Source organism: Piliocolobus tephrosceles, chromosome 6 (assembly GCF_002776525.5).
Source record: "Piliocolobus tephrosceles isolate RC106 chromosome 6, ASM277652v3, whole genome shotgun sequence".
In the NCBI taxonomy this organism is placed as follows: domain Eukaryota; kingdom Metazoa; phylum Chordata; class Mammalia; order Primates; family Cercopithecidae; genus Piliocolobus; species Piliocolobus tephrosceles.
In genome coordinates this window covers 123081416-123107487 of record NC_045439.1, presented here as the reverse complement: position 1 = coordinate 123107487, position 26072 = coordinate 123081416, and the positions used below count along the sequence as shown (strand labels likewise).

The 26072-nt window shown below is 43.1% G+C and overlaps 1 protein-coding gene across 1 annotated transcript in view; it reads right to left on the bottom strand.

The window, feature by feature from the left end:
- The window catches only part of SLC7A8 (solute carrier family 7 member 8), a 62188-nt gene extending 48055 nt beyond the window's left edge, over nt 1-14133 (bottom strand). The window contains exon 1 of the mRNA XM_023230411.1: nt 13226-14133. Within this exon, the coding sequence (XP_023086179.1) occupies nt 13226-13376 (151 nt within the window). The 5' untranslated portion in view covers nt 13377-14133. The remainder of the gene's footprint in view (nt 1-13225) is intronic.
- Between the last annotated feature and the right edge of the window lie 11939 nt (nt 14134-26072).

The following is a 26072-nucleotide window of genomic DNA, read 5'->3' as shown; positions in this document are numbered from 1 at the left end:
TTCCTTCCTTCCTTCCTTCCTTCCTTCCTTCCTTCCTTCCTTCCTTCTCTTTCTCTCTCTGTCTCTCTCTCTTTCATTCTTTTTTTTGAGACAGAGTCTCACTCTGTCACCCAGGCTGAAGTGCAGTGGCACGATCTCAGCTCACTGCAACCTCCGCCTCGTGGGTTCAAGTGATTCTCCTGCCTCAGCTTCCCGAGTAGCTGGAATTACAGGCATGCGCCACTAAGCCAGGCTAATTTTTGTATTATTAGTAGAGATGGGGTTTCACCATATTGGACAGGCTGGTCTCAAACTCCTGACCTCAGGTGACCCGCCTGCCTTGGCCTCCCAAAGTGCTGGGATTATGTGCTTGGCCGTAGGTCTCACCACTCTTTCACCCAAGCTGGAGTGCAGTGGTGTGATCATACTCACTGCAGCCTCAAACCCCTGGGATCAAGTGATCCTCCTGTTTCAACCTCTCGAGTAGCTAGGACTATAGGTGTGTGCCACTACACCCAGCTAATTTTTTTTTTAGGTGGGGGGGGGGTCTCACTATGTTGCCCAGGCTGGTCTCGAACTCCCGGCCTCAAGTGATCCTCCTGCCTTGGCTTCCTAAAGTGCTGAGATTATAGGCATGAGCCATCCCGCCCGGCCAACAAACGTTTCTTGATGAGATACAGGAAGAAAGTTGATCACTGTGGGTTTTTTCCTCCAATGTTTTAGCTTAGACTCTTCATCTGTAAAGCCACTTAGAATGAGATGCACATCTATCTGGTATTGCTGAGGTACTCAAGGTTAGAGTTTTAGTCCTGCTTCTATCCCCCCCAACTAATAAAGTAATCATCTTATCACACAGATCTTCTTTAGTGAAGAATGAATTCTAGGATGCCTGGACAATGAAACCCAGTTTGGCTTGTTCTGTCAAAGAAAAACCAAGCAAACCATTTCATTAAAAAGGAGCCACGTTGTCTCAATGGGCAAGTCTTCACTAGAAAAATTGCCGGAATTGAGAAAACCCACATTTGCCGTGAATAATCACTAACTCCCCCATCTGTAGACCAATATCCATGTGACTCCCATTAAAGCATTACTCACATCTAGGCTTGTCCACACTAGAATGTTACAGCCATCAGAGGATTTCCTAAGGCATGGAATTACAGATTTCTGACGCCCAACAGACCCTCAGATCCAAAAGGCTTTGGCCTTCCTTACTCATGCTAGCCTTGAAATCTAGCCACAGCCTTCTCCTGGGGCTTGGAGGTTTTGGCCATTTCCATGATGTCCAGAGAAAGCTAGGTGATCCTGCTCTGTGTTTCTTCCACAAAGTGGCTGAGAGGATCTCAGAGCCTTTCAGGACTAAGGGAACAGCGTGAAAGCAGGTCTGGCATGTGGGGCCCGGGCTTTGATCTTCACGCCAGGCCTGGAAGCTCACCATGCCTCTCACCCTGTTTACACTTTCCCATCAGGACTGTACAAACAGCTCCTCAGGGGTGGTAGCAGGTCAAGATTCTGACACATGCCCTGAGGAATCAACATCTTCTGCAGCTTGAGATGTGGAAGGCGCTGCAGAACTCTGCTGTTCTGGATTCCTTATTGAAAACATGGAAAGGGCACTAGACTTAGAGCTGGAGGAGAAACTTTGTTCTTGCTTTGCTATGTGACCTGAATTTTTGTGAAAATCACTCTCTTCATCTGCAGAATAGGAGTAATTGTTCCTGCCCTGCCTACCTCAACAGGGTTGTTGTGGGGAATCAAGGGAGAGCCTATATGTGAGGCACTTTACAATTTGTGAAATGCTAACAAACGTAAGGAATGGCTAGGATTTGTAGTAGTAGGGACAGAGACCAGTCCTAGAAGAATTCAATGGACTTGCTTTGGAGGCTTGGCTCCAAAACAGTACTGTACAGCCAGGACTGTAAAACATTCTCTGAGTCATTTGTCTGCTGGTCTAGGTATAATTTTTAGATGCCACAGGTGGGCGGACAGCAGGTAATCACATCTCAAAAGGTATTTATTGAGCGCCCACTCTGTACATGCTTGTTTTGGAAGGTAATGGGGAAGCACTTGTTCACACACGGACTTTTAATGAAACGAGTGGAGCCAACTACCAGTTACTGAAAGACAGGCATCGTAGCCTGGGGGTGGTGGGGGGCTGAGTGTTGAGTCCTCAAATAAGCCCATGAAGGACCCACATCTTGCCTCCAGCACTCCCGGCCCAACTGGGGAGCCAGGCATCTACAGTGAGAGGCTTTGTCTTCCTCGGTGGTTTTCAACTGAGAACAACTTTGTCTACCACCTCAAGAAGACAGCTGGCCGTATCTGGAGACATTTTTGGTTGTCACAATGAGGGTGGGAGAGCTACCAGCACCTGGTGTGTAGAGGCGGGTAATGCTGCTAAACATCCTACAATAGACAGGACAGCCTCCCACAACAAAGTATCTGGGCTTCATTGAAGTTTGAAGGTAGAACAAGGCTTCTCAACCTCAGCACTGTTACCTTTTGGTTGAGCTCTAATCCCTTTCAAATTTGAGCCTGGATTTTTTTTTTTTTTTTTTTAAGCTAAGCACAAAAATGTATTATTCATGGGAATAACTCATTTTTAAACAGAACAAAATTTTCATTGTGGTAAAAACACATAACAAAATTTACCATCTTAACCATTTTTAAGTCTATAGTTTAGCAGTGTTAAGTATATTCACATTGTTGTGAGGCAATCTTGAGTGATGATTTGTTTTTGACTGACTGCTATTATTTAATACTCACCATGTACTAGGTTATAGGATGTGAAAGTGAGACACAGTGCCTGGTTTCAAGGAACTGTGTGGAAAGGGAAGACACATATGTACAGACACAGAGCTGATACCACCACGCAGAGCAGAAGCTGCATGAGGGCTATTGCAATATATGACAAGATTTTAATGCGTGGAAAAAAAAATCACTGGCATAGGCTGTTCAGAAAAGTCTTCCTGGAAGAGGGAAGTGTCAGACTGATGCTGATGAGTGAGTAGACTCAGCTCAGCAAAGAGAAAAAGAAAAGCAACCAGCTGGTTGCTAAGCAGATCAGACTTGGGCTGAAACGGTCAGTCTTCTCACTGGATCCGTCCAATTCAAATTTCAGAACCAAAATTATTGAGTGTGTGAGCTGGAGGTGGGAACCACTAATCATCAATGGTTCCCCCCATTCTACAGCATACTGATGCACTATGGCATTTTCCAATAAATATTAATTTATTTCTCTCTTTGGGTTAAAGGAGTGCAAGGGCTTTGTTTTATTTTTTTAATTTTTACTTTTTTTTTTTTTTTTGAGACAAGGTCTCACTCTGTCACCCAGGCTGGAGTGCAGTAGCACTATCACAGCTCACTGCAACCTCTGCCTCTGGAGCTCAAGCAATCCTCCCACCTCAGCCTCCCTAGTGCTGGGACCACAGGCATGTGCCACCCCACCTGGCTAATTTTTAAATATTTTGTAGAGGCAGGATCCCACTGTGTTGCCCAGGCTGGTCTTGAACCCCTGGATCTGAGTGATCCTCCCATCTCAGCCTCCCAAAGTGCTGGAATTACAGATATGTGCCACCCCACTCAGCCAGCTTTGTTTAAATACTCCACAACAAATTTCCATTACACAGCTAAGTAAACTGATAATTAGCTTGCTCAAGATTACGAAGATTGTAAATGGGGAAGTGGTTTGCAAACTTAAGACTATCTCTAAAGCCCATCTTTTTCTAATCAGTGGTTCTTCCCATTCTATGGCATGCTGATGCAAATCATGGAAAAATTCACATTAAACTTTCTGCTTTCAGTATCAGGGTCCAAATATCACCTTAGGTCAACCTGACCTGTCTTTATCAGCTGCTTACTAAACACTCTCTGCAGAACTGTACTCTTAAAAAGCAGCTGAAGTATTTGTGCATTTCCTAAATGTACAAACAAGCACCTTTAAAACAGAGAGACAGATGAGAAAAGTAATAATTCTGCAGCAGTGGTGCTCTGTCTGAGTAATCTGCTTTTGCAATGTGCAGTTGAGTGTGAGGTTGCCTGGTTCATCTTCAGACATTGTGAAACCTTCTCCCCAGAAGTAACGTCACTGCTGATGCTGAGGATATTTAAAGCAGGGAGCAAACCAATGAGAAGACATGTGACTGTGACAAAGATGAGGGATGAGATGTGATCAATAAAGGTTTTCAGCTCAAACTTCACTCATTCTATAAATAAAACAGCTTAAAATAGACTTGAAGGATTATTTTGCCTCCTAGAAATAAAATTCACCAGTGCTCAGGACAAGGCCTAGAATACAGTGTGCTTGGTGAGTGTTTGTTAAAATATGGAATAATTCTGAATCCCATGTCCAGTTGCTCCCACTCCTGCCGCAGAGAGTAGCCTGCAGTTTGCCATTTCCAGATATCCAGGGAGAAGGGATCTGGGGGCCTGCTCTGTAGACATGTTCTGGGAGGGGAAGAAGGCATGGTCCTCCATGCTCTGTGTGCTCAGCAGGGAGTTAAACATTGGAAAGGAACAGTTTCTAGCCCCCTGGGTTCCTGAATGGCTCTCGTTTTCTGTAGTTTGGGATATACTCCTGGGATCATTTGCGTGTGCCTGCTTTTCTAGATCCATCTCCCTCTCCTACGATATCAACAAAATGACAACAGAAATTCCTGAAGCATTTCTTTGAAGGCTGCTGTGCTGCTGGATTACTCCTCAGAAAGACAGAAGACCTCGGTAGCCTGGCAACTTGAGAAGCCCCAGCCAAGATACCCTACACCTCTACCCCACTTCAATAAGCTGATTTAACTCAGAAAAGTGTACATATGGTGCTGGCCTCCCTGAGAAGGTTATTTGATTTGGGTACAGTGGTGTTTTTTGTTTGTTTGTTTGTTGTTGTTTTGAGACAGAGTCCTGGAGTGAGCAGTAGTGCAACTTGGCTCACTGCAACCTCCACCTCCTGGTTTAAGCAATTCTCGTGCCTCAGCCTTCCAAGGAGCTGGGACTACAGGCACTTGCCACCACACCTGGCTAATGTTTGTACTTTTAGTAGAGAGGGGGTTTCACCATGTTGGCCAGGCTGGTCCCGAGCTCCTGACCTCATGTGATCCACCCACCTCGGCCTCCCAAAGTGCTGGGATTACAGGTATGAGCCACCGCACCTGGCAGGTACGGGGTGTTTTTAACTGTGGTTGTTTAAAATGGCTGTCTGGTGTGTCTCTTGGACATAGTGTTTTACCTGCCAGATTCCTACTTTCTTTCCCTGACTCTAAGTATCTCCTGCTAGTAAGTCATTCTGTGTAACTCTGCTCTTTGAGGGAATGTATTATCGCCCTGACAACAGCAGATTCAACCAAATTACTCCTTGAGCTCTCTGGTTCCTGGAGGCAGGAAACATCCAACCAAGGATCCCTGGTCCCAGACACTTTGCACTCCAGACTGAGGAGCATTTTAGTTAAGCCCAGGTGCTTCAGAGTTTAGTGACCTGGGTGGGAATCTAGGTTCTACCATCACCCAGTTACTTAACTGTTTGAACCTTTCACTTCTATAACAGTAGTTATTGTGTGGGATTAGATGAGAACACTTATAAAGTACTAATCGGGCACTATAAATCTGGTGCATAGTAAGTGCTCAGTGAATGGTAGCTACTTAATTATTATTACATTGCTGGGTATATAGCCTTTCCCTACTCACCAAGATGTGTTTGTTTTGAAATACCTCCTAGTGGCTTCTGTCCCAGAATTTTATTTGAGAACAATGAGAGTTTTAATCACATTTTCATCCTGAATGAACCAAATCCTAATCCCTCCATGTTTTGTGTGTGTATTTGTTTTTTTTTTTTTTAATTGAAATACAAACTCAAGAAGCAGTTTTCACACTCCCTCCTTCTGGTCAACATCCAGTAGATATTTTTGGGATTAGAAGCTAATACATCATATTCGAGACTAAAATGCAAAATCTTCTAAAATGGTATAGACTACATGGGTGTGAGATCTTTCATACTTGAAATTTTTCCAAGTCAGCCCAGAGCCATTTCGGTACAGGTTATACCCATAGCCACACTTCTCTGTTGACAGAAACCCTTAAAGTTTTTTTGTCCCAATTGTTTCAGTATCAGACATCCATAGTCTTTCTGGACTCCAATCTCAGGGTTGTCTTCTTCCATGGCCAGCTGCCCCACCATGCAATACACATCAGCCTCCTCCTGTCTTGGTTACCAATTAGAAATGGGAAATGGTTAAGTGTTTTGGCTATGGAGTCATCACAGTTATCAGTGGTGTGACCCTAGGAAAATTAGCTACCAGCTCTGTGACTCAATTTCCCCATTTTTAACGTACAGGTAATTATAATAAGTACTTTCTTAGGATTGTTGTGAAGATTGAATAAAATAACATAAGTAAAGAGCTTATAACTCAGGAATTGGCATTTAGGCCGGGCGTGGTGACTCACCCCTATAATCCCAGCACTTTGGGAGACCAAGGCAGGTGGATCACTTGAGGTCAGGGGTTCGAGACTAGCCTGGCCAACATGGTAAAATCCTGTCTTCACTAAAAATACAAAAATTAGCTGAGCGTGGTAGCCCACGCCTGTAATCCCAGCTACTTGGGAGGCTGAGGCAGAAGAATCACTTGAACCTGGGAGGGGGAAGTTACAGTGAGCTGAGATTGCACCACCGCACTCCAGCCTGGGCGACAGAGCGAGACTCTGTCTTAAAAAAAAAAAAAAAAAAAAAAGAATTGGCATTTAGTAAGAGCTCAATAAATACTATTTTAAAAAGTCATGTTAGTTGGGAGATAGTGGTCTAGTAGCTAGATCTGCATCCAGTATTGTTCCGTAGCAAATACACCAAGATCCCCCATAAACATAAATTGTGCTGAAAATAAAATGGTCTGACATTATATACTTTTTGGATTTATTATTACAGCTCTCCAACCAGCTTTTTCACCTTTGTTAAGTTTAGCTTAAAGCTGCCTCCATACATATTTTAAATTCCACTTAAAGTTTTCTCTATATGTTGTGAAATGTAACCTAACTGGATGTGTAAATAGACTGTAACCTACTTTTGTACCATTAACTGAGTTTCAGCCAATCAAAGGCAGCCAACTATCCAACCCATGTTCAAATAAGGCAAACATAGAGCTGTAACCAATCCAGCTGTTTCTGTACCTTACTTCCATTTCCTGTATGTCACTTGCCTTTTTCTGTCCATGAATCTTCTCAGATTCATGGCAGACCATGAGGCTGCCCCAGAAACTCTGAACCAGTTCTAGTTCAAGAGGCTGCCTGATTCACGAATTGTTCTTTGCTCAATTAAACACTGTTAAATTTAATTTGTTTAAGGTTTTCCTTTTAATGCCTTCAAGACATAGATTCTGGTTACATACCTAGATATGTGACTGGTATAAAGTACCTAAACGGCCAAGAACTCTGTGGGCACCTCTAACATGGCTGGGAAGAACACTGGTCCATAAAGGAAAGGTGTGCATGTACAGTAATGAATGTAAGCATGGTCTGTGCTGGCCAGATGCCCCTCAGGCTCACCCAAATCTTCCTGCAATTGCACTGGGAATATTACTTTCTTCTACACCCAGCTGACAGCTCAGCTCCCCCATATAATGGGAACCTTCCTCACTGGGAACACAAAATTAGTTGCTATACAATGAACATTCATTTATAAAAATGAATAAGGATCTCTGTCCAGATTCTAAAAGAAAATGCTCCTTTAGGAGATAAAAAGAGAAATAGTGAAGAATAATGCTTACGAGCTTGATTCAGGATTCAGACAGGCTCTGGGTTTGAATCCTAGCTCCAATATTTTTTAGTTGTGTGATCTTCAGCAAAGTTGCTTACCCCTTTAAGTCTCTATTTCCTATCTGGAGGAAGAGATAATAAAGTGTCTACCGAATGAGTTATTGTGAATGACAAATAAGTTCAGGTATGTTAGATAATTGGATGAGTACCTGGCATATACTAAGTGTTTAATAAACATAGCATTAACAGTACCTTTGGGGCCGGGCGCAGTGGCTCAAGCCTGTAATCCCAGCACTTTGGGAGGCCGAGACGGGTGGATCACAAGGTCAGGAGATCAAGACCATCCTGGCTAACACGGTGAAACCCCGTCTCTACTAAAAAATACAAAAAAAAAAAAACTAGCTGGGCGAGGTGGCGGGCGCCTGTAGTCCCAGCTACTCGGGAGGCTGAGGCAGGAGAATGGCGTAAACCCGGGAGGCGGAGCTTGCAGTGAGCTGAGATCTGGCCACTGCACTCCAGCCTGGGCGACAGAGCGAGACTCCGTCTCAAAAAAAAAAAAAAAAAAAAAAACCAGTACCTTTGGTATCATTAATAAATGAACTTTGCTGTCTTCCACACCCTCTTTCGGCTTTGCGGGGAACTCCACATGCATGGTAAAATCTAAATTAATATGCTGCCAACAGGTATCCTTAGCAAAGTACATGGAGAGCAAAAGCCTGGTTAGGTTAGGGCAAGGGTGATGTTAAAAGACTAAAATAGGACGGGCGTGGTGGTTCACGCCTGTAATCCCAGCACTTTGGGAGACCAAGGTGGGCGGATCAAGAGGTCAGAAGATCGAGATCATCCTGGCTAACACAGTGAAACTCCAAAACCCCGTCTCTACTGAAAAAAAAAAAAAAAAAAATTAGCCGGGCATGGTGGTGCATGCCTGTAGTCCCAGCTACTCGGGAGGCTGAGGCGGGAAATCGCCTGAACCCGGGAGGTGGAGGTTGAAGCTACCGTACTCCAGCCTGGGTGACAGAGACTCCGTCTCGGAAAAAAAGATTAAAATGGGCCAACCTAATTGTCCAGGTTGATCAAACTACTCCTAGCTTAAAGATTTTCAAGCCAGGTTCCCAGCAGCCCTGCAGATAAATGTTTCCTATTCATATTTTTGTCCTAGAGTCCATTAAATTCAACAATCATTTGAGTAAGTATTCCTTAGCAGGCACTCTGTTAAACACTAAAGATTCAGAAATATATAAGACAGTTTTTTTTTTTTTTTTAAGAGGCAAGGTTTTGTTGGGCATGGTGGCTCACACCTGTAACCCCAACACTTTGGGAGGCCGAGGCGGGAGGATTGCTTGAGCCCAGGAGTTTGAGATAGCCTGGGCAACATAGGGAGACCCTGTCTCTAAAAAAAATTAAAAATAATTTTAAAAATTATTAAACTACTTGGGAGGCTGAGGTGGGAGAATTGCTTTCAAGACTGCAGTGAACTATGGTTGCACCACTGTACTCCAGCCTGGTTAACAGAGTGAGATCTTGTCTCCAAAAAAAAAAATGGGAAATGACGTCTTGCTCTGTTGCCCAGGCTGGCCTGAAACTCCAGGGCTAAAATGATCAAGTAGATGGGACTACAGGTATCTACCACCACACCTGGCTCAATTTTTCTCATAGTTCAATTTTTTTTAAGGATACAATCTTTGATCTAGGAAATAATAGTTTAGTCATTGTGCTTTTACCTACGAAAACTCCCAGAATCCCCTACTTCATCTTCTCCTCAAATCCTTCAAGATGCTTCTTAATCTAGTTCTTAGTAAGAACCTCTCTCTCCTTGCTTCCCACCATTCACCTAACTTTGCCCTCCTTCAGCTCTTACACAACTAAACCATGTCATTAATTTTCAATGTTCTCTGTTTAGTACATACGCATCTCATCTTCCCAATCAGGTTATAAGGAACTCTCTGGCATGAGTCTTCTATTAATTCATAGTATATTTCCATAACACCTACCATTCTGTTATCCCTGCTTTCAATCATTCATTGAATGAAATTTTATAAAACATGTACTTTAGGACGGGCGTGGTGGTTCACTCCTGTAACCCCAGCACTTTGGGAGGCTGAGGCGGGTGGATCACCTGAGGTCATGAGTTCAAGACTAGCCCGGCCAACATGGTGAAACCCATTTCTACTAAAAATGAAAAAAACTAGCTGGGCGTGGTGGTGCGCACCTGTAGTCCCAGCTACTCGGGAAACTCAGGCAGGAGAATCGCTTGAACCTGGGAGGTGGAAGTTGCAGTGAGCTGAGATCACGCCACTGCACTCCAAGCCTAGGAGGTTGCAGTGAGCTGAGGTCGCACCACCGCACTCCAGCCTGGGCAACAGAGTGAGACTCTGTCTCAAAAAAAAAAAAAAAAAAAAGGTAGTTTAAATTATCCCTCTAAGTCAGTTAGGTATGAGAGAGAGAGATTTAGGGCAAATGTACCTTTGACACAGTCCCTGAAAAAAATAAAAATAAAAAAGATTTGGGAGCTGGGTGTGGTGGCTCATGCCTGTAATCCCAGCACTGATAGGCTGAGGTGGGAGGATTTCTTGAGCCCAGGAGTCGGAGAGCAGTCTGGGCAATATAGTGAGACCCTGTTTCTACAAGAAAAAATTTAAAATTAGCTAGGTGTGGTGATGCATGCCTGTGGTCACAGCTACTGAGGAAGCTGAGGTGGAAGGATCGCTTGAGCCCAGGAGTTTGAGGCTGCAGCAATGCAGTCAGCCCACCACAGCACTCCAGCCTAGGCAACACAGCGAGACCCTGTTTCAAAAAAAGAAAGAAAGATTTGGGACAAATGCCACTTTTCCATACCACATCACCTGATTCACTTAGAAAACTTCCTTTCTCTTTTCGACCTTTTTTTTTTTTTTGAGATGGAGTCACGCTCTGTCAGCCAGGCTGGAGTGCAGTGGTGCAACCTTGGCTCACTGCAACCTCTGCCTCCTGGGTTCAAGCGATTCTCCTGCCTCAGCCTCCCGAGTAGCTGGGACTATAGGCATGCGCCACGATGCCTAACTAATTTTTTGTATTTTTAGTATAGACGGGGTTTCAACGTGTTAGCCAGGATGGTCTCGATCTCCTGACCTCGTGATCTGCCTGCCTCGGCCTTCCAAAGTGCTGGGATTGCAGGCATGAGCCACAGTGCCCGGCTGTCTTTTTACCTTTTAGTTCTCTTTTTTTCTGCAGTGTTGACACTGAACACCAGATCCCTGAAATCTACACAGAAAACGCCATTTCTGTTTTTGCATTTGGTCTTGAAAACACTTGAATCACGATCATCCACTGAGAAACTTCTCCAGAAGAGGAAAGGGCAGTTCCTTAGCACATCTGCGACTCAACAGCCATGCAGGAGCGGAAGCAGAATGAATTTTTTCCCCTGTATCATCTTAAAGGGGAAATTTGTGTCTAGCTTGAGTTGAGGTAGAATAGTGCCTATTAACTCTACAAGGATTCTCATGCTTTGCAAAAATATCCCGATTTCTGTAAAATCACATATTTGGAATCTCTTTTCATCACAGAACACCAGAGTTGCCATTCTTGTTACTGCAATGTCACCATGGGGAGCTTTGAGATTATTCTCCCATTGAAGTACCATCCATAAGGTTGTGGACAAATCAGTAGTAACATATACCCATAGAGACTGTACTTATTTTATCTGAACACTCCCATTTCTTCATAGTCTTGAAAAAGATGTTAAAGGAAGAGAAAAAAGCATCAGTATACAGGAAAATACCTTCTACCCTTGAATACCTGAACCTATGTTGGGAAGGGTGAGCCAGACTGAGGCAGAAAGAAGGATGTTTAATTGTGCTTGTGTGCCTGTGGGCGTGCACATCTGTGTATAACTCAGAACCTTCATAGAGGGAGGAAAATGCTTAATTCTGTCAGTCAAATTGGTGAAAGAGGTATCGGGCTCTGGGCTATTTATAGACCTTAAACTGGCATGTGCTATACATACTGAATACTTGGCTGTTCTCTCTTTTTTTTTTTTTTTTTTTTTTGGAGAAAAAAAAAAAAGGGAGAGGCAAAAAAAAAAAAAAAAAAGGTCATGAGAAAAAGTAAAGAGAGATTCAGATCATGACTATAATTTTTCTTAGAACATTATCTTTCTTATAACTGTAGATGGCCTGGAAAACTTCCGAGAGTCAGAGAATCACATAAAATAGGATTCCAGCGGGTGGGAGGAGGTGGGGGTATGGGATTTCATTTTAGAAAGAGACTGAAGAGAGCTTGGTCACTGAAGTTCCGGGTGTGGAGGTGAAGAGGATTATCTGAATACTGTACTGATTTTATTTGACTTCAAGAGTGTTCTCCAGTGTCACTATTGCTCAGATGCCAAAATATCTCTGAGCTATTGCATAGAACATGGCGTCAGCCAGAGAAACTGGTTCAGGGGCACCCGGACACAATGAGCTTTCATAAAGGAACTCTGGAGAGATGACAAAGAAGCATATCTATGCCTGACTGTCCTGCACTCCTTTTTCTGGGAAGAAAGTGAAGCCCTCTACCAAAGATAGCAGAACGATATCTTACTCTGAAGTGAGGGCAGAAATACTGAGCTTATTGCCTGCCATCCATCTCCAAGGCTTCTCTGGAAAGAGGATGTGCTGTCTAGAGACGAAGCTGTATTTGGGACCCCTGCCCTGCAAAGTACAGCCAGGGGGTCTGAGTGGCCTGCACTGGCACTGTTGGGGCCACCCAGGTTCCCCACCTTCAGCACCTCCCAGCTAGGACACATATTTTACCCATCAGTTCCTCCTCAACTCCACATTTTACACATTCTAGTTACTCCTGATTCCCTCTAAGAGCCTCACCAGGTCCTCCGTGGCTGTTAAGAGACAGGTGGACTCCACCAGGCAAGTAGAGAAACGGCAAACTCTCCATTTACCGAGAGGCACAATCTGTCCCCTTTTCTTCCATAACTTCCCCATCTGTGAAATGGGAATAACAGCCCTGTCACAGCTACTTCATACAGTAGAAGTGCTGCATAAGGCGGAAAACGCTAAAATAAAAAGGCAGGGCATTAATGTTGCTATTTTTAATACCTATCCCATAGTTTCATTTAACATGAAACTGCAAAATATGCCTTAAGAGCCCATCCTCAGCCTGGGGAGAATAGCTGCATAAAAACTTGTTCAGATTCCTCAGTCCCACCTTAAACCTATTGAACCAGAACCTCCAAGTGTAGGGACCAGGAGCTGTATTTTTAAGGAGTTCCCAGGCAATGCTAATCATCAGCCGGGTTTCTGACCACGATTTGCTCCCTTCCATGAACACTGGGCAGAATCTTTGCCTGGTTTGGAGGAAGAGATGTATGATGTATTTCCTATGCCTCTCAAACTTGACCAATGGAGATGGGTTACAGCTCAGGTGACTGACAATCCTTTTTAAGGAATAGGAAGAACAATAATGCTCTCGAAGGGTTAAGATCTCACAGGAGGACCACCAGAGGGGAGAGGAGGGGTGGGCGGGAAGGAATGGAACTCACCTACGATGATACCACAGGCACTGACCAATCCGATCTCTTTCTTCAGGGCTACTCCGCCCCCTCCGGAACCAGCCTCGGAGCTGGCGTCCGACTCGCCCCCACCTGGGTGTTTCTTTTCGGTGTTGTTTCGGTGCCTGGCTCCTTCTTCCATCCTTCTCAGTAGGATTGCAACCTCCAAAAGCTGCCTCCCTTTCTAAATGCGTATTCGTGTAAATATATTGGGAGAGAGCTTTGAATTAGAACGTCCTTTTCCGAAATAGAAACCACTCCTACCCTCTAAAAAAGGCAAGTAGATAAAAGAGAAAACGAAAAATATTCCTACTCCGTATTCACACTTTCTGGTCACTCGTGTTTACAAACAAGAAAAGTGTTGCTTTAAAAAAAAAAAAAAAGAAAGGCCAGGGGAGACATACATTTAAATATAAAAATAGAACTGTGCCAGCGACTCCGGCTGGAATTCTGCTGAAAGGGATGTGTCTTCAGAAACCAGGATGGTTCAAACTGCTGTGTGCACCAGGCAGTGGTTTATTCCAGAGCTTCAAAAAGAGAGCCTGGATTTCCCTTCACCTCTCCCCCTAATAAAACAGGAGATTGCCTTTACCTCCCCTTAGTTTTTTCTTTTATGATAAAGACAAAAGTAGTTTTCATTAACGGTAGGAAAAAAGGGCAATCCTCAGGTACTTTCTTCTCTTCCAGAAAAACAAACTGTGAACCTGGCCGTGTTGCTCTAGATCTGGTTTCCACCTGCTATGGATTTCTTTTCCCTTCCCGTCTTCTGCTTCCGCCTTTCCCAGATGTCCTTTTCTTTCTCGCTGTTCTTCGTGCGCTTGTTTTCCTCTTTTCGATCTCCGTTCTACTGCACAGCCGGGCCCATCCCTCCAGGTTTCGGGAGAGTGGCTTCTCCACACACTAACGTGCTTCTCTTTAGCGAGGGGTTTTATTCGCCCGCCGAGGCTCCGCCCCTACCTCCTCTGCTCCCCTCCATCCTCAGTCCCGTCTCCTCCCTCCTCTGCAATTGAAGTATTAGCACAGAGCCCCCAAACAGCACTGAGAAAATGGACTAAGTTACTTCCTTTTGCAATCGTCTCTCGCTTTCTCCATCTTTCTCCTCTCCTTGCAACTAAGTGGAAGTAAACTCCTTCCATGTCAACTGTTCCGGGAGAGCTCATTAGCTAGTATAATGTTACAGGTCATACAACATCTGTGAGCTTTATAAATAAGGGAACAGTTGTGCAGATACTTTTAATGCCATCAGAAATAAACTAGCCAAATGTATTAAAATATTTAGGACTGGATCATTTGAGAATACAGGAGAGAACGTTGAAGAGACATCTTCCGGTTTCCTAAAAACAGGGAGAATCAACGGGTCGGGGAGGGAAATGGAAGGAATTAACAATGGGGAAAAGGTTCTTTTAGTGTAATTGTGAGCTACTAAGAGTACAGAATAAACAAAATCGCCTGGAGCGGTGGCTCACGCCTATAATCCCAGCGCTTTGGGAGGCTGAGGGGGGAAGGATCACGTGAGCCCAGGAGTTTGAGACCCTGTGCAGCAGAGCGAGACCCTGTCTACTAAAAATTTTAAAATTAGCTGAGTGCAGTGGTGCAGGCCTTGTAGTCTTAGCTATTCAGGAGGCTGAGGCTGGAGGATTGCTTGAGCCCAGGAGGTCAAGGCTGCAGTGAGCTATGATGACGCCACTGCACTCCAGCCTGGGAGGTAGAGCAAGACCCTGTCTCAAAAACAAAACAAAACAAAACAAAAAGCCAGAATAACCACATGCACACACAAAAAGATAAAAAACAAAATCACCAGGTAGCCTGGTTCACAGCTCTTATTTAGGGCTGGCTGAAACATTAAAAAAAAATGACTCAAACTGCGGTTCTGCAACTTCTAATATTTTTGCACTATAAACTATTTGAAAAGCACACACGAGGAATTATGAGTACATCGCTGATCATGAAACAGACTTATTGATGTTAGAATAACTGTCTTATTACCATATTGAAATTATGCCTCCACTTCCCTGAAGAATTTCACTCAGAAACTGCTGCCTTAAGGTGAGAGCAACAATGTCTATTTATAATTGTAAAGTATTTCAAAAAAAACAGTATGAAGCAATATAGTGGACACCACTATAAGTCTAAAATAAAGTTAATTTTAGTCTTATTAAATATATTATGCAAAATTATTTAATTTTAAAGTGGGCCTAAAAAATAAAGTTCCCCCAAACTGACCTCTAACTATAGAAATTTGGCCTCACTTTCTGGAAAATGTTCCAAAAGATTTTAGGTTTTAAGGAAAATAAATACTTAATTCCTTAAAATGAGGTTGGTTGAGCTATCGTAGCAAAACCTTTTTCAAATGGGGTAAAGTTCAATCAGCAGTCATCTGCCCCCTTGATCACTCAGCAAGTATTAAGAGGTTTCAAAGGTTGGGAGGAACTTCCTCTCCTCCTTTTGCTAGTTCAAGATACAGCAAATTGAAAGGCTCAGCAAAAAAAAAAAAAAAAAAAAAAAAAAAACACCAAACAAAAAATTCCAGACAAGGCAGGGAATATATAGCACAAAACTCCATAGGAGGGAATGAGTCATAGGAAATGAAAAAATGTTGAATTTGCCTCTAGCCTTTCCTGACAACCTTAGAAAGCACTGAGGGAAAATTTGGTGGATTAATTTGTAAACATTCAGTTTTGAAGACTTCTGCTCAGATTTCAACATCATCGTATAAGACAAATAATGCTTCTGCTTCTCAAACTTGAGGTCCTTCAGTAATGTTTGGTAGTTCTACTTTATATGATGCAGACTTAATGTGGGATAAAACATGAATGTGATGAATTTGAGGTCTCTTGCTAAAACCAGTGCAAACTGATAACAATAAGGTAAGCTTTAGCCCTCTCAAATTATGAACTAAGAAGTTAAGGGGGTTATGGGATCAAATACATTCTTGGAATACAGTGGTACTAGGTGCACAAGTTGAAAAGGAAGAGCTACTGAAGATTAGTATTTCTATTTCTTTAGCATTTGGAATTTATAAGTGGCTTATTACCATCTATTACTGGTGCAATGTAATATATAGGAAAGGGGTTGGGCATAGTGGCTCATGCCTGTAATTCCAGCACTTTGAGAGGCTGAGGCAGGTGCAGTGCTTGAGCTCAGGAGTTCAAGACTAGCCTGGGCAATATGGTGAAACCCCATCTCTACAAAAAATACAAAAATTAGCTGGGTGTGGTGGGTCACGCCTGTAGTCCCAGCTACTCAGGAGGCTGAGGTGGGAGGATTGTGTGAGCCCGGGAGGTTGAGGCAGCAATGAGCCGAGATCGAACCACTGCACTCCAGCCTGGGTGGCAAAGTGAGACCCTGTCTTTAGAAAAACCAAACCAGGCTGGGCTCGGTGGCTCACGCCTGTAATCCCAGCACTTTGGCAGGCCAAGGCGGGTGGATCACGAGGTCAGGAGATCGAGACCATCCTGGCTAACAAGGTGAAACCCCGTCTCTACTAAAAATACAAAAAAATTAGCCAGGCATGGTGGCAGGCGCCTGTAGTCCCAGCTACTTTGGAGGCTGATGGAGGAGAATGGCGTGAACCCGGGAGGCGGGGCTTGCAGTGAGTCGAGAACGCACCACTGCACTCCAGCCTGGCCTACAGAGTGAGACTCCATCTCAAAAAAAAAACCAAAACCAAAACAAACAAACAAAGCTAGGAAAGGAATCTCCCCACTTTCAAAGGGATCATTATTTATGTTAAGTGCCACTCTTGAGGTTGGAATCTTTTTGTGACATAAACTCTTGTGTCAAAATTCCATGTGACTAACATTGAACACAAGGCAGAAAGAAAAGCCTTGGTGTAATATGTTGACAAAAATCTGTAAAAAATTAAAAACTAATGTTTATTCGATTTTGAACACTGTTTTTTTTTTTTTTTTTTTTTTTTTTTGAAACGGAGTCTCACTCTGTCACCCAGGCTGGAGTGCAGTGGTGCGATCTCGGCTCTCGGTTCACTACAACCTCTGGCTCCTGGGTTCAAGTGATTCGCCTGCCTCAGCCTCCTAAGTAGCTGGGATTACAGGCGCCTGCCACCACTCCTGGCTAATTTTTGTGTTTTTAGTAGAGACTGGGTTTCACTACGTTGGTTAGGCTCATCTCGGACTCCTAACCTCGTGATCCACCCGCCTCGGCTTCCCAAAGTGCTGGGATTACTCTATTCTGAATTTGACTTTATATTTTTATTCTATTCTCTACATTTAAATAATGTTTTATAGACTAAAAATGGTTTTCTGAACAATATCTCAATTTTTTCCTCCTCATGTAGTATCTTGGGCAGACGAGGCAGTTATTTTAAAGATTTTAAAAATTAGAAACCTGAGGCTCAAAGAAATATTTTACCTGAGGTCAAAGACAAGCCAGTCTATTCAAGGGCAAATGGGAGATCGATAGTTTACACCGAGCGCTTTTTCAGGATGCCATAGCTACTGGTCGAAGCCTCAACTTCTTTCACCTGAGGGAAACTCTGTGTTTTTGCTTTGGTGTCTTAACTGTGCCTTTTAGAGACTCACCTTGATGTTAACACTTACCTGCTCGGTGAGACCCACAGGACTTCACCTGGGCCCCCCCAACATTTGTCGCTCTCTTCGCACAGTCCTCAGTGTGGCCCTATCCCAAGTATGTAGTACAATTCTGTGTCCAATATCGGAGCCACTGTTTCAGTTGTTTTACATGCTTCAGATAGGAAGAAATTGATCCCTTTAACAAGGGAAAATTATGGATGAAAGGGCCGTTTTCTTACAAATAAGGATTTAGAAAGAGAAAGGCTGTGCGTGGCTGACACCTACTGGACAGAAGAGGTTATGGCTTGGAGACATGCTGCTTGTAATAGTTAAAACACACACACACACACACACACACACACACACACACACACCCCAACGCAGTCAAGTTCTAATATTCCCCTACTCCCCCTTTTTTTAGAGACAGGGTCTCACTCTGTCATCCAGGCTGAAGTGTAGTGGTGCAATCACAGCTCACAGCAGCCTCAAACTCCTGGGCTCAAGTGATCCTCCCGCCTCAGCCTCCTGAGTAGCTGGGACTACAGATGTGCGCCACCACACCTGGGTTAATATTCCCCTTCTAAACAAGTTAGACGTGTTTGTTAATGCAAAGGAATGGAGCACAAAGCTCATCCACTCCATTCCTGATTTTTTTTCTAGATCCAATAGACAGCACTTTATTCTTGCTTTTTGTAACTGAGCTGGGAAGTTTGAGGTTACCAACAAAGGACCCAAATCTCTCCCTGGAGTCAACTCAAAGTCCATGCTCTCACTCCACCCTTCTTCTCATATCTATGTGCCCCATATCTATGTGTTTTGGTTTAAAGCAGAAGGAAACCCTGCTTAAACTAAAGCCAACTTTCTTCCCAGAGTCCCAGGGATCACTGCCTATGGTCGATTAGATGGGGGCTTCCTGAGCCAGTAGTTTTAGAACACTTTACTTCATTAGAAAATGAAAAGCAGATGAAAACTAATGAGAAAAGAAGAAAAAAATAAAAAAGAAAAGGCCAAAATAGGTCAGAAAGAAAGGAAGATGAAATGAGAAGGCTCCATCAGTGATTAAGCCCTTTTTAGTGTATGCTCTGTTTGCCTTTTGGGCATATTTACAAGTTCAAAAGAAGTTGTGTCTTCTAGGGTTTATGCAGTCCTGAGAATTTGGATGCAGCAGACCCTGCTTTGTTATGATGGTTAATTAATTCAGCTCTTCTGGAGATAATGATGAATCCTTGCTCTGACACCAGAGACAAAAATTCCAGCAGATTACTCCTCTGTCTGCTGCACTTGGTGGGATTCCACCAAGCCAGCCCAGCACTAGTGGGAAAGAAATAAAGAGGCACTCCCTGTGGCAGGCCAGATCTCTGCATTTTCTTGATTCTTCTGCTGGGCCCAATCTGTCATGGGGCCTTAAACATGGGGCCTTAGATCTTCTTTCTAAGGATTTAAGTGACTCCAGTTTTGAGTACTTAAATATGGAAACTTCCCCCTCCTAATCTAATTGGTTTTCATTATGTTTAATAAAGATGAGGTTTTAATTTTTTTTTATTTTTACTTTTTGGAGATAGGGTCTCATTCTCACTCTGTCACCCAGGTTGGAGTGCAGTGGTGTGATCACAGCTCACTGCAACCTCGAACTTCTGGGTTCAAGTGGTCCTCCTGCCTCAGTCTCCCAAGTAGTTGGGACTACAGGTGCACACCACCATGCCTGGCTAATTTTTAAAAACTTTTTAGTAAAGATGAGGTCTTACTATGTTGCCCAGGCTGGTCTCAAAGTCCTAGTCTGAAGCAGTCCCCCAGCCTCAGACTCCCAAAGTGCTGGGAGCCACTGTGTGAGCCACTGTGCTGGGCCTCAGGTTTTTAAAGATGTAGATGACAAGTTCCCTGAGGCAAAGACCTGCTTTGTTCGCTGCTATAACCCCAGTACTTAAAATGGTGCCTGGCACTCAATAAATATGATTGATTGAATGAATGAATGAACGAATGAATGTATAAATAAGTGTTGATGTACATTAATGCATAATAAATAAAATAATTACCAAATTGACTCCTTGATATACCAACTAATTGTAGCAAGACGTAGCCCTTGGTGCCTGTACAGGGGCTGGACCACAGAAAGAGAAGAAAAAGACAATCAAGGTTTTGACTTTGAAGATTATTTTATACAGAGCACAGATCTCAAGCAGGCCCTTAACACTGCCAGCAATCCTACCACAATCTTGTAGTTAACTGACCTTTCCACTTACCTGCTCCTCTCTTCAAACCAATACCACACCCCAAATCTTCACTTCTAGTTGACATCTTTGACTATTGTTTCATGCAGAAAATGGGAATAGGCAGAAGAGAACTTCCCCATGCTCCATTTACTAAATCTGTCAGTCTACCTGTAGCTTTCCCCACATCCTCTGCCTTCCCTCTCATTGAAATGAATGTGCTCTCTGTGTTCCTATGTATCTCCGCTATTTGTGCGCTAGCTTCCCTGTCCTATCTCCCTGCTCAGGGACTTTGCTCTTGAAATTATTCCCTTCTTTCCTGCATCATCAGTTTTTCACTGTCTCCTGGATTATTCCTATCAGCATACAGATGTGCTGTAATACCTCCCATTGAAAAACAAACAGGCCGGACTGGGTGGTTCATGTCTGTAATCCCAGCACTTTGGGAGGCCAAGGCGGGAGGATCATTTGAGTTCAGGAATTTGAGACCAGCCTGGGCAACACAGCAAAACCTTGTTTCTACTAAAAATTAAAAAAAAAAAAATTGGCTGGATGTGGTGGTGCGTGCCTGTAGTACCAGCAACTCAGGAGGCTGATGTGGGAGGATTGCTTGAGCCATGGGGTTGGGGCTGCAGTGAGCCATGTTCATGCCACTGCACTCCAGCCTGTACAACAGAGTGAGATCTTATCTGAAAATGTGTGACAAAATGAACAGAACTTCCCTTGAGGCTACATTCCTTTCAGCTACCACCCAACTTCTCTGCTCCCGTCTCCACTTCCTCATCTCCATTGATGCTTGGAATTACTACATCAAAACTTTTGTCCCCATCACCTCATGGAATCCATTCTTGTCAAGGTCACCAACAGCTACTCTATCAGTTGGACCACTGGAGGTCCAATCTAGCAATCATTTCTCAGTCCTTATCTTATTGATCTTACAACAGCATGTGGCCAGCTAATAGCTCTGGAGCACCCACTCTCCTGGCTTCCCCCAACCTCATTTGTCTCTTTTTAGGCTCCTGGCTGGATCCTTTCCTTTCCCCAATCTCTTCTCTTCTCTATCCTCCCTCTCTAGCTGTGTGATGTCATCCAGTCCCATGGCTTTCAGTAGCAACTCTATACTGATATTTTCCAAATTTATAGATCTAGTCCTAATCTCTTGCATAAACTCTAGAACCAGCTATCTAACCACTTAACTGATGTCTCTGCTTTGGGTGTTTCATAGGCACCTCTAGCCTAATATGCCCAAAAGCGAGTGTGTGCTTTCCTCTCCAAACCTGACTTTTGCCCAGTATTCCCCACGTTAGTAAATGGCACTAATTGGTCAGCCCAAAACATCTTGGAATTAACCTTGACTTACCTTTTTCTCATATATCCTACATTTGGTTTGCCAGCCAATCCCTGTTAGCTGTAGCTTCAAATCAAATCTTGCAAATATCGAGAGAGTAGTCACTTCTTACCATCTCCACTGCTACCACCCATTAAGTGATTCATCACCACTGCACCATCAACTCTCACCCACGCTGTTTCAATAGCCTTCTAATTGGTCTCCCTACTTCCACATGTTTCTCCTACAAATGTTCTACACTTTATTCTCTACACGGCAGCCAGAATGATCCTTCATAATCACAGATCAGGTCATGTCCCTCCCTGTTCAAAACCCTCCAACCCTGCCTATCAAACCTGCAGGTCCTGGTGGCTGCTTGGACTTCATATCCTTCTCTTCCTTTCACGTGGTCCTCCAGTCTCATAGGCCTCCTTCCTAGTCCTTGAACACTAAGCTCTGCCTCAGGGCCTGGTGCTAGTTGAAGCCTCCGTCAGGGTCAGTCTGCCTGCAGACCCGTCTTGGGGGCATCCTCGCGTTCTCACATCATGTACATCCCTCTGCAAATGTCACCTCCTCACGGGGGACTTCTCTGACCACCCAGTAGAAAGTCCATCTCAGGCCATGCATAATGGCTCACTCCTGTAATCCCAGCACTTTGGGAGGCTGAGGTGGGTGGATCGCCTGAGGTCAGGAATTCAAGACCAGCCTGGCCAACATGGCAAAATTCCGTCTCTACTAAAAATACAAAAAATAGCCAGGTATGGTGGTGGCGCGTGCCTGTAGTCCCAGCTACTTGGGAGGCTGAGGCAGGAGACTTGCTTGAACCCAGGAGGTGGAGGTTGTAGTGAGCCAAGATCACACTGCAGCCTGGGTGACCAAGTGAGACCCTGTCTCAAAAAAAAAAAAAAAGAAAGAAAGAAAGAAAGAAAGCCCATCTCCATCCCATCCCATCACCTGTACCTTGCTTTTTATAGTATCTGTCACTACTTAACATAATTTGTTTGGTTTTTTGTTCCTTGTTTGTCTTTCCTATTAAAATGTAAGCTCTGAATTATTGATGTTGTTAGTTGGTTTTTCTTGGGGGTAATGATATTACAGCTATCGTTAAAAAGTTTTATCTTTTAGAGATATATGTCAATATATTTATGGATGAAATAATCTGATATCTTGGATTTGTTTCAAATAATATAGGAGGAAGGATAGAAGGAAGGATAGGTTACCAGTGAAAACAGGCTGAGTTTATATTGTTTAAGTGGGATGATGGGTAAGAGTCCATTAGACTGTCTTCTTTTGTATATGTTTAAATTTTTCTGTAATAAAAAACAAACAAATAAAACCTTTGCTTGCTTCTTCACCATTATTTCCCTAAGGCCTAGAGCAGTTCTTGGCATATAGAAGGCACTTAACAAATGAATATTTGATATTCACTGTATATTGAATCTTTAGGAGAGTAAACGTGTATTTTCAAGACAAATTTTGTTCAATTACTGCAAATTATTGGAAATCTAAATTCTTGTTTCCAAAGGAGGATTTTACAGAGTCTGCCCTTTCAGGCCATGCATTCAAGAATATTCTAATTATGGGAATGCCAGAAACTATAGTCACTAATTTGGTGATAGCTATGCCTTTATGCCTTTAATTATCTTCATAAGACCAATTTGTTAAAAATATAGCTTTATTTGTCTTACCTCTTTTTCACCAAATCATAATCATCAACTGTACTCACCTGTACCAGAAATATGTGGCAAAGTTGGGGAGAAAACCCAAAAGTTTAGTAAGGGGAAAATGTATAGACCCAGTCACTTGAAACTTTGGCCAGACTATAGTTTGGAGATCACTGATATAGAATATAAAATTCATGGTAACAGAATGTGGCCTTTTTGATATCTAGTACTATACAATTTATCAGACTAACAGAGAAAGCTATTCTAATAGAAAATGAATTACAAACACCTGGATGTATTTAGTTAACTTCATTAACATACTCAATCAATAGTAATCAACTGTTTACTATGCTAGACACTGGGGATATTATGGTGAACAAAGGCCATCTGCCTTCAAGGACCTCCTAGGCCTTAAGTACAAACACTTCTGATCTTTCTCTTTCCTTTTGAAGTCCAGGTATAGCTTAGTTACCTAGAGTCCCCAGCAAAGGAGCAGTGCACATTTGAGGTAAGCTCTGGCATGAAAGCCACAGATGATAACAAACATAGATGACGCTGGGGTGGAAAAAACCTCCCCCCAAATTGTACTTTTTATACTTAGAGGGGTAAGAGAAAGTGTTGCTTCCATAAAACAAAACAGGAACACTCATAAAACAATAGAAAGCTCTCAGAAATTAAAATATGATGAAAGAAGTTAATATTCTATAGAAGCATTAGAAAATAAAGTTGAGAAATCTCTAAAAGATAGGTTAAAAGATGAAAAGACAAAATATAAAATTAGAGGACTAATTCAGGATTTTCCAACTTCTGACTAATGGGAGCAAAACAACAGAAAACAGAGAGGAGAAAACAAAGAAATAACGCAAATAATGCAAAAACGATTCTGGAAGTGAAAAACACGAGCGTCCACTTTGAAACGGCACACTGAGCACCTAGAACAATAAAAGATAAAAAAAGAAAGTCCCACGTCAAGGCACACCATGAGGAATGTTCATACTACTGAGAACCAAAGAGAAGATCCTGAAAGTCTCCAGCTAAGAGAAATGGGTTATACATAAAGAATGTTACCAGACGGCCGGGCGCGGTGGCTCAAGCCTGTAATCCCAGCACTTTGGGAGGCCGAGACGGGCGGATCACGAGGTCAGGAGATCGAGACCATCCTGGCTAACACGGTGAAACCCCGTCTCTACTAAAAAATACAAAAAAAAAAAACTAGCCGGGCGAGGTGGGGGGCGCCTGTAGTCCCAGCTACTCCGGAGGCTGAGGCAGGAGAATAGCGTGAACCCGGGAGGCGGAGCTTGCAGTGAGCTGAGATCCGGCCACTGCACTCCAGCCTGGGCGACAGAGCAAGACTCTGTCTCAAAAAAAAAAAAAAAAAAAAGAATATTACCAGAAGCCAGGCGTGGTGGCTCATACAGTAATCCCAGCACTTTGGGAGGCAGAGACAGGTGGATCACATGAGGTCGGGATTTCAAGACCAGCCTGACCAACACGGAGAAATCCTGTCTCCCCTAAAAATACAAAATTAGTGGGCGTGGTGGTGCATGCCTGTAGTCCCAGCTACTCGGAAGGCTGAGGCAGGAGAATCGCTTGAACCCGGGAGGCGGAGGTTGAGGTGAGCCGAGATCGTGCCATTGCACTCCAGCCTGAGCAACAAGAAGAGTGGAACTCCATCTCAAAAAAAAAAAAAAAAAAAAAAGAATGCTACCAGAATGGCACTGCCTTTCCCAGCAGCAATACTATTATAGAAGTTTACATGGAACAATGTCTTCAAAATTGAGAAGGAATATGATTTTCAACTCAGAAAATTATACATAGCCAAAGTATCAATCAAAAGTGGGTGTAAAATAAAATCCCTATCAAAATATAAGATCTCACATTTACCTCCCTTGTGTTCTTTTTCAGAAAGCTATTGGAGAAAGTGCACCACCAAAATAAGGGAATAAGTAAAGGAGGAAGAAGACCCTGGGTTCAGGAATAAGGTACCACAACTAGAGACAGTCAAAGAGAATTCCTAGGATAAGAGGATGTATCAGGACCAGACAGCCACCCCTCCAGAGGGACGGCAGAATGGAGGACTCAAGAGGATGTCTCCCAGAAAATAAAGATGCAGCTGAGGATTACTTGATGTTTGACAGCCTGGAACAGAGTATCCAGGGATTGGATTTATGTTTTTATCAAATAAGTCTAAGAAGAACTAGTGATGGTGACATAGAAAAGCAAGCAAATGAAAACATGAGGGAAGTATTAACTTCAAGGACTTGTTTGATTTGGCTCAGCAATAAAGAATACGTAGATAGTCATAAAATACATACTAATAGAAGATTTAACCAAAAAAAAAAAAAAAAAAAGAAGAAGGATGGAAAGAGAAGAAGAGTGGGGGTAGTTATTATAAGTTATATAGTACAATATGACTTTTAAAACCATATACTATCTTTTTTGGTTTTTTTCCTGAGACGGAGTGTTACTCTTGTTGCCCAAGCTGGAGTGCAGTGGTGGTGTGATCTCGGCTCACTGCAGCCTCTGCCTCCTGGGTTCAAGCAATTCTCCTGCCTCAGCCTCTCAAGTAGATGGGATTACAGGAGCCTGCCACTATGCCTGGCTAATTCTTGCATTTTTAGTAGAGACAGGGTTTCACCATGTTGGCCAGGCTGGTCTGGAATTCCTGACCTCAGGTGATCCATCCGCCTTGGCCTCCCAAAGTGCTGGATTTACAGGTGTGAGCCACCATGCCTGGCCTCATATACCATCATTTAAAAATTAAAAACAAAAGAGGAAAATAGGTAGCAGACTAGCACTAAATAAAAATGGCAGCAATGGTATTATCAGTCACATTAGAACTTAAGGCAAAAAGCATCAATATATATAAAGGAGGCCAATATAAAATAATTAAAAGAACACTCAAGAAGATATGACAATCTTGAACTTCTGTGTACCTAAAAATAAGGCTTGAAATATATGAAGAAAAAATTGATAGAATTGAAAAACAAATTTGAAAAATTTGCAATCATTGGGAAAAATTTTAATGTATCTCTGTTAGAAGCTGATGAAGCAGCCAGGGGCAGTGACACACACCTATAATACCAGTACTTTGGAAGGCCAAGGCGG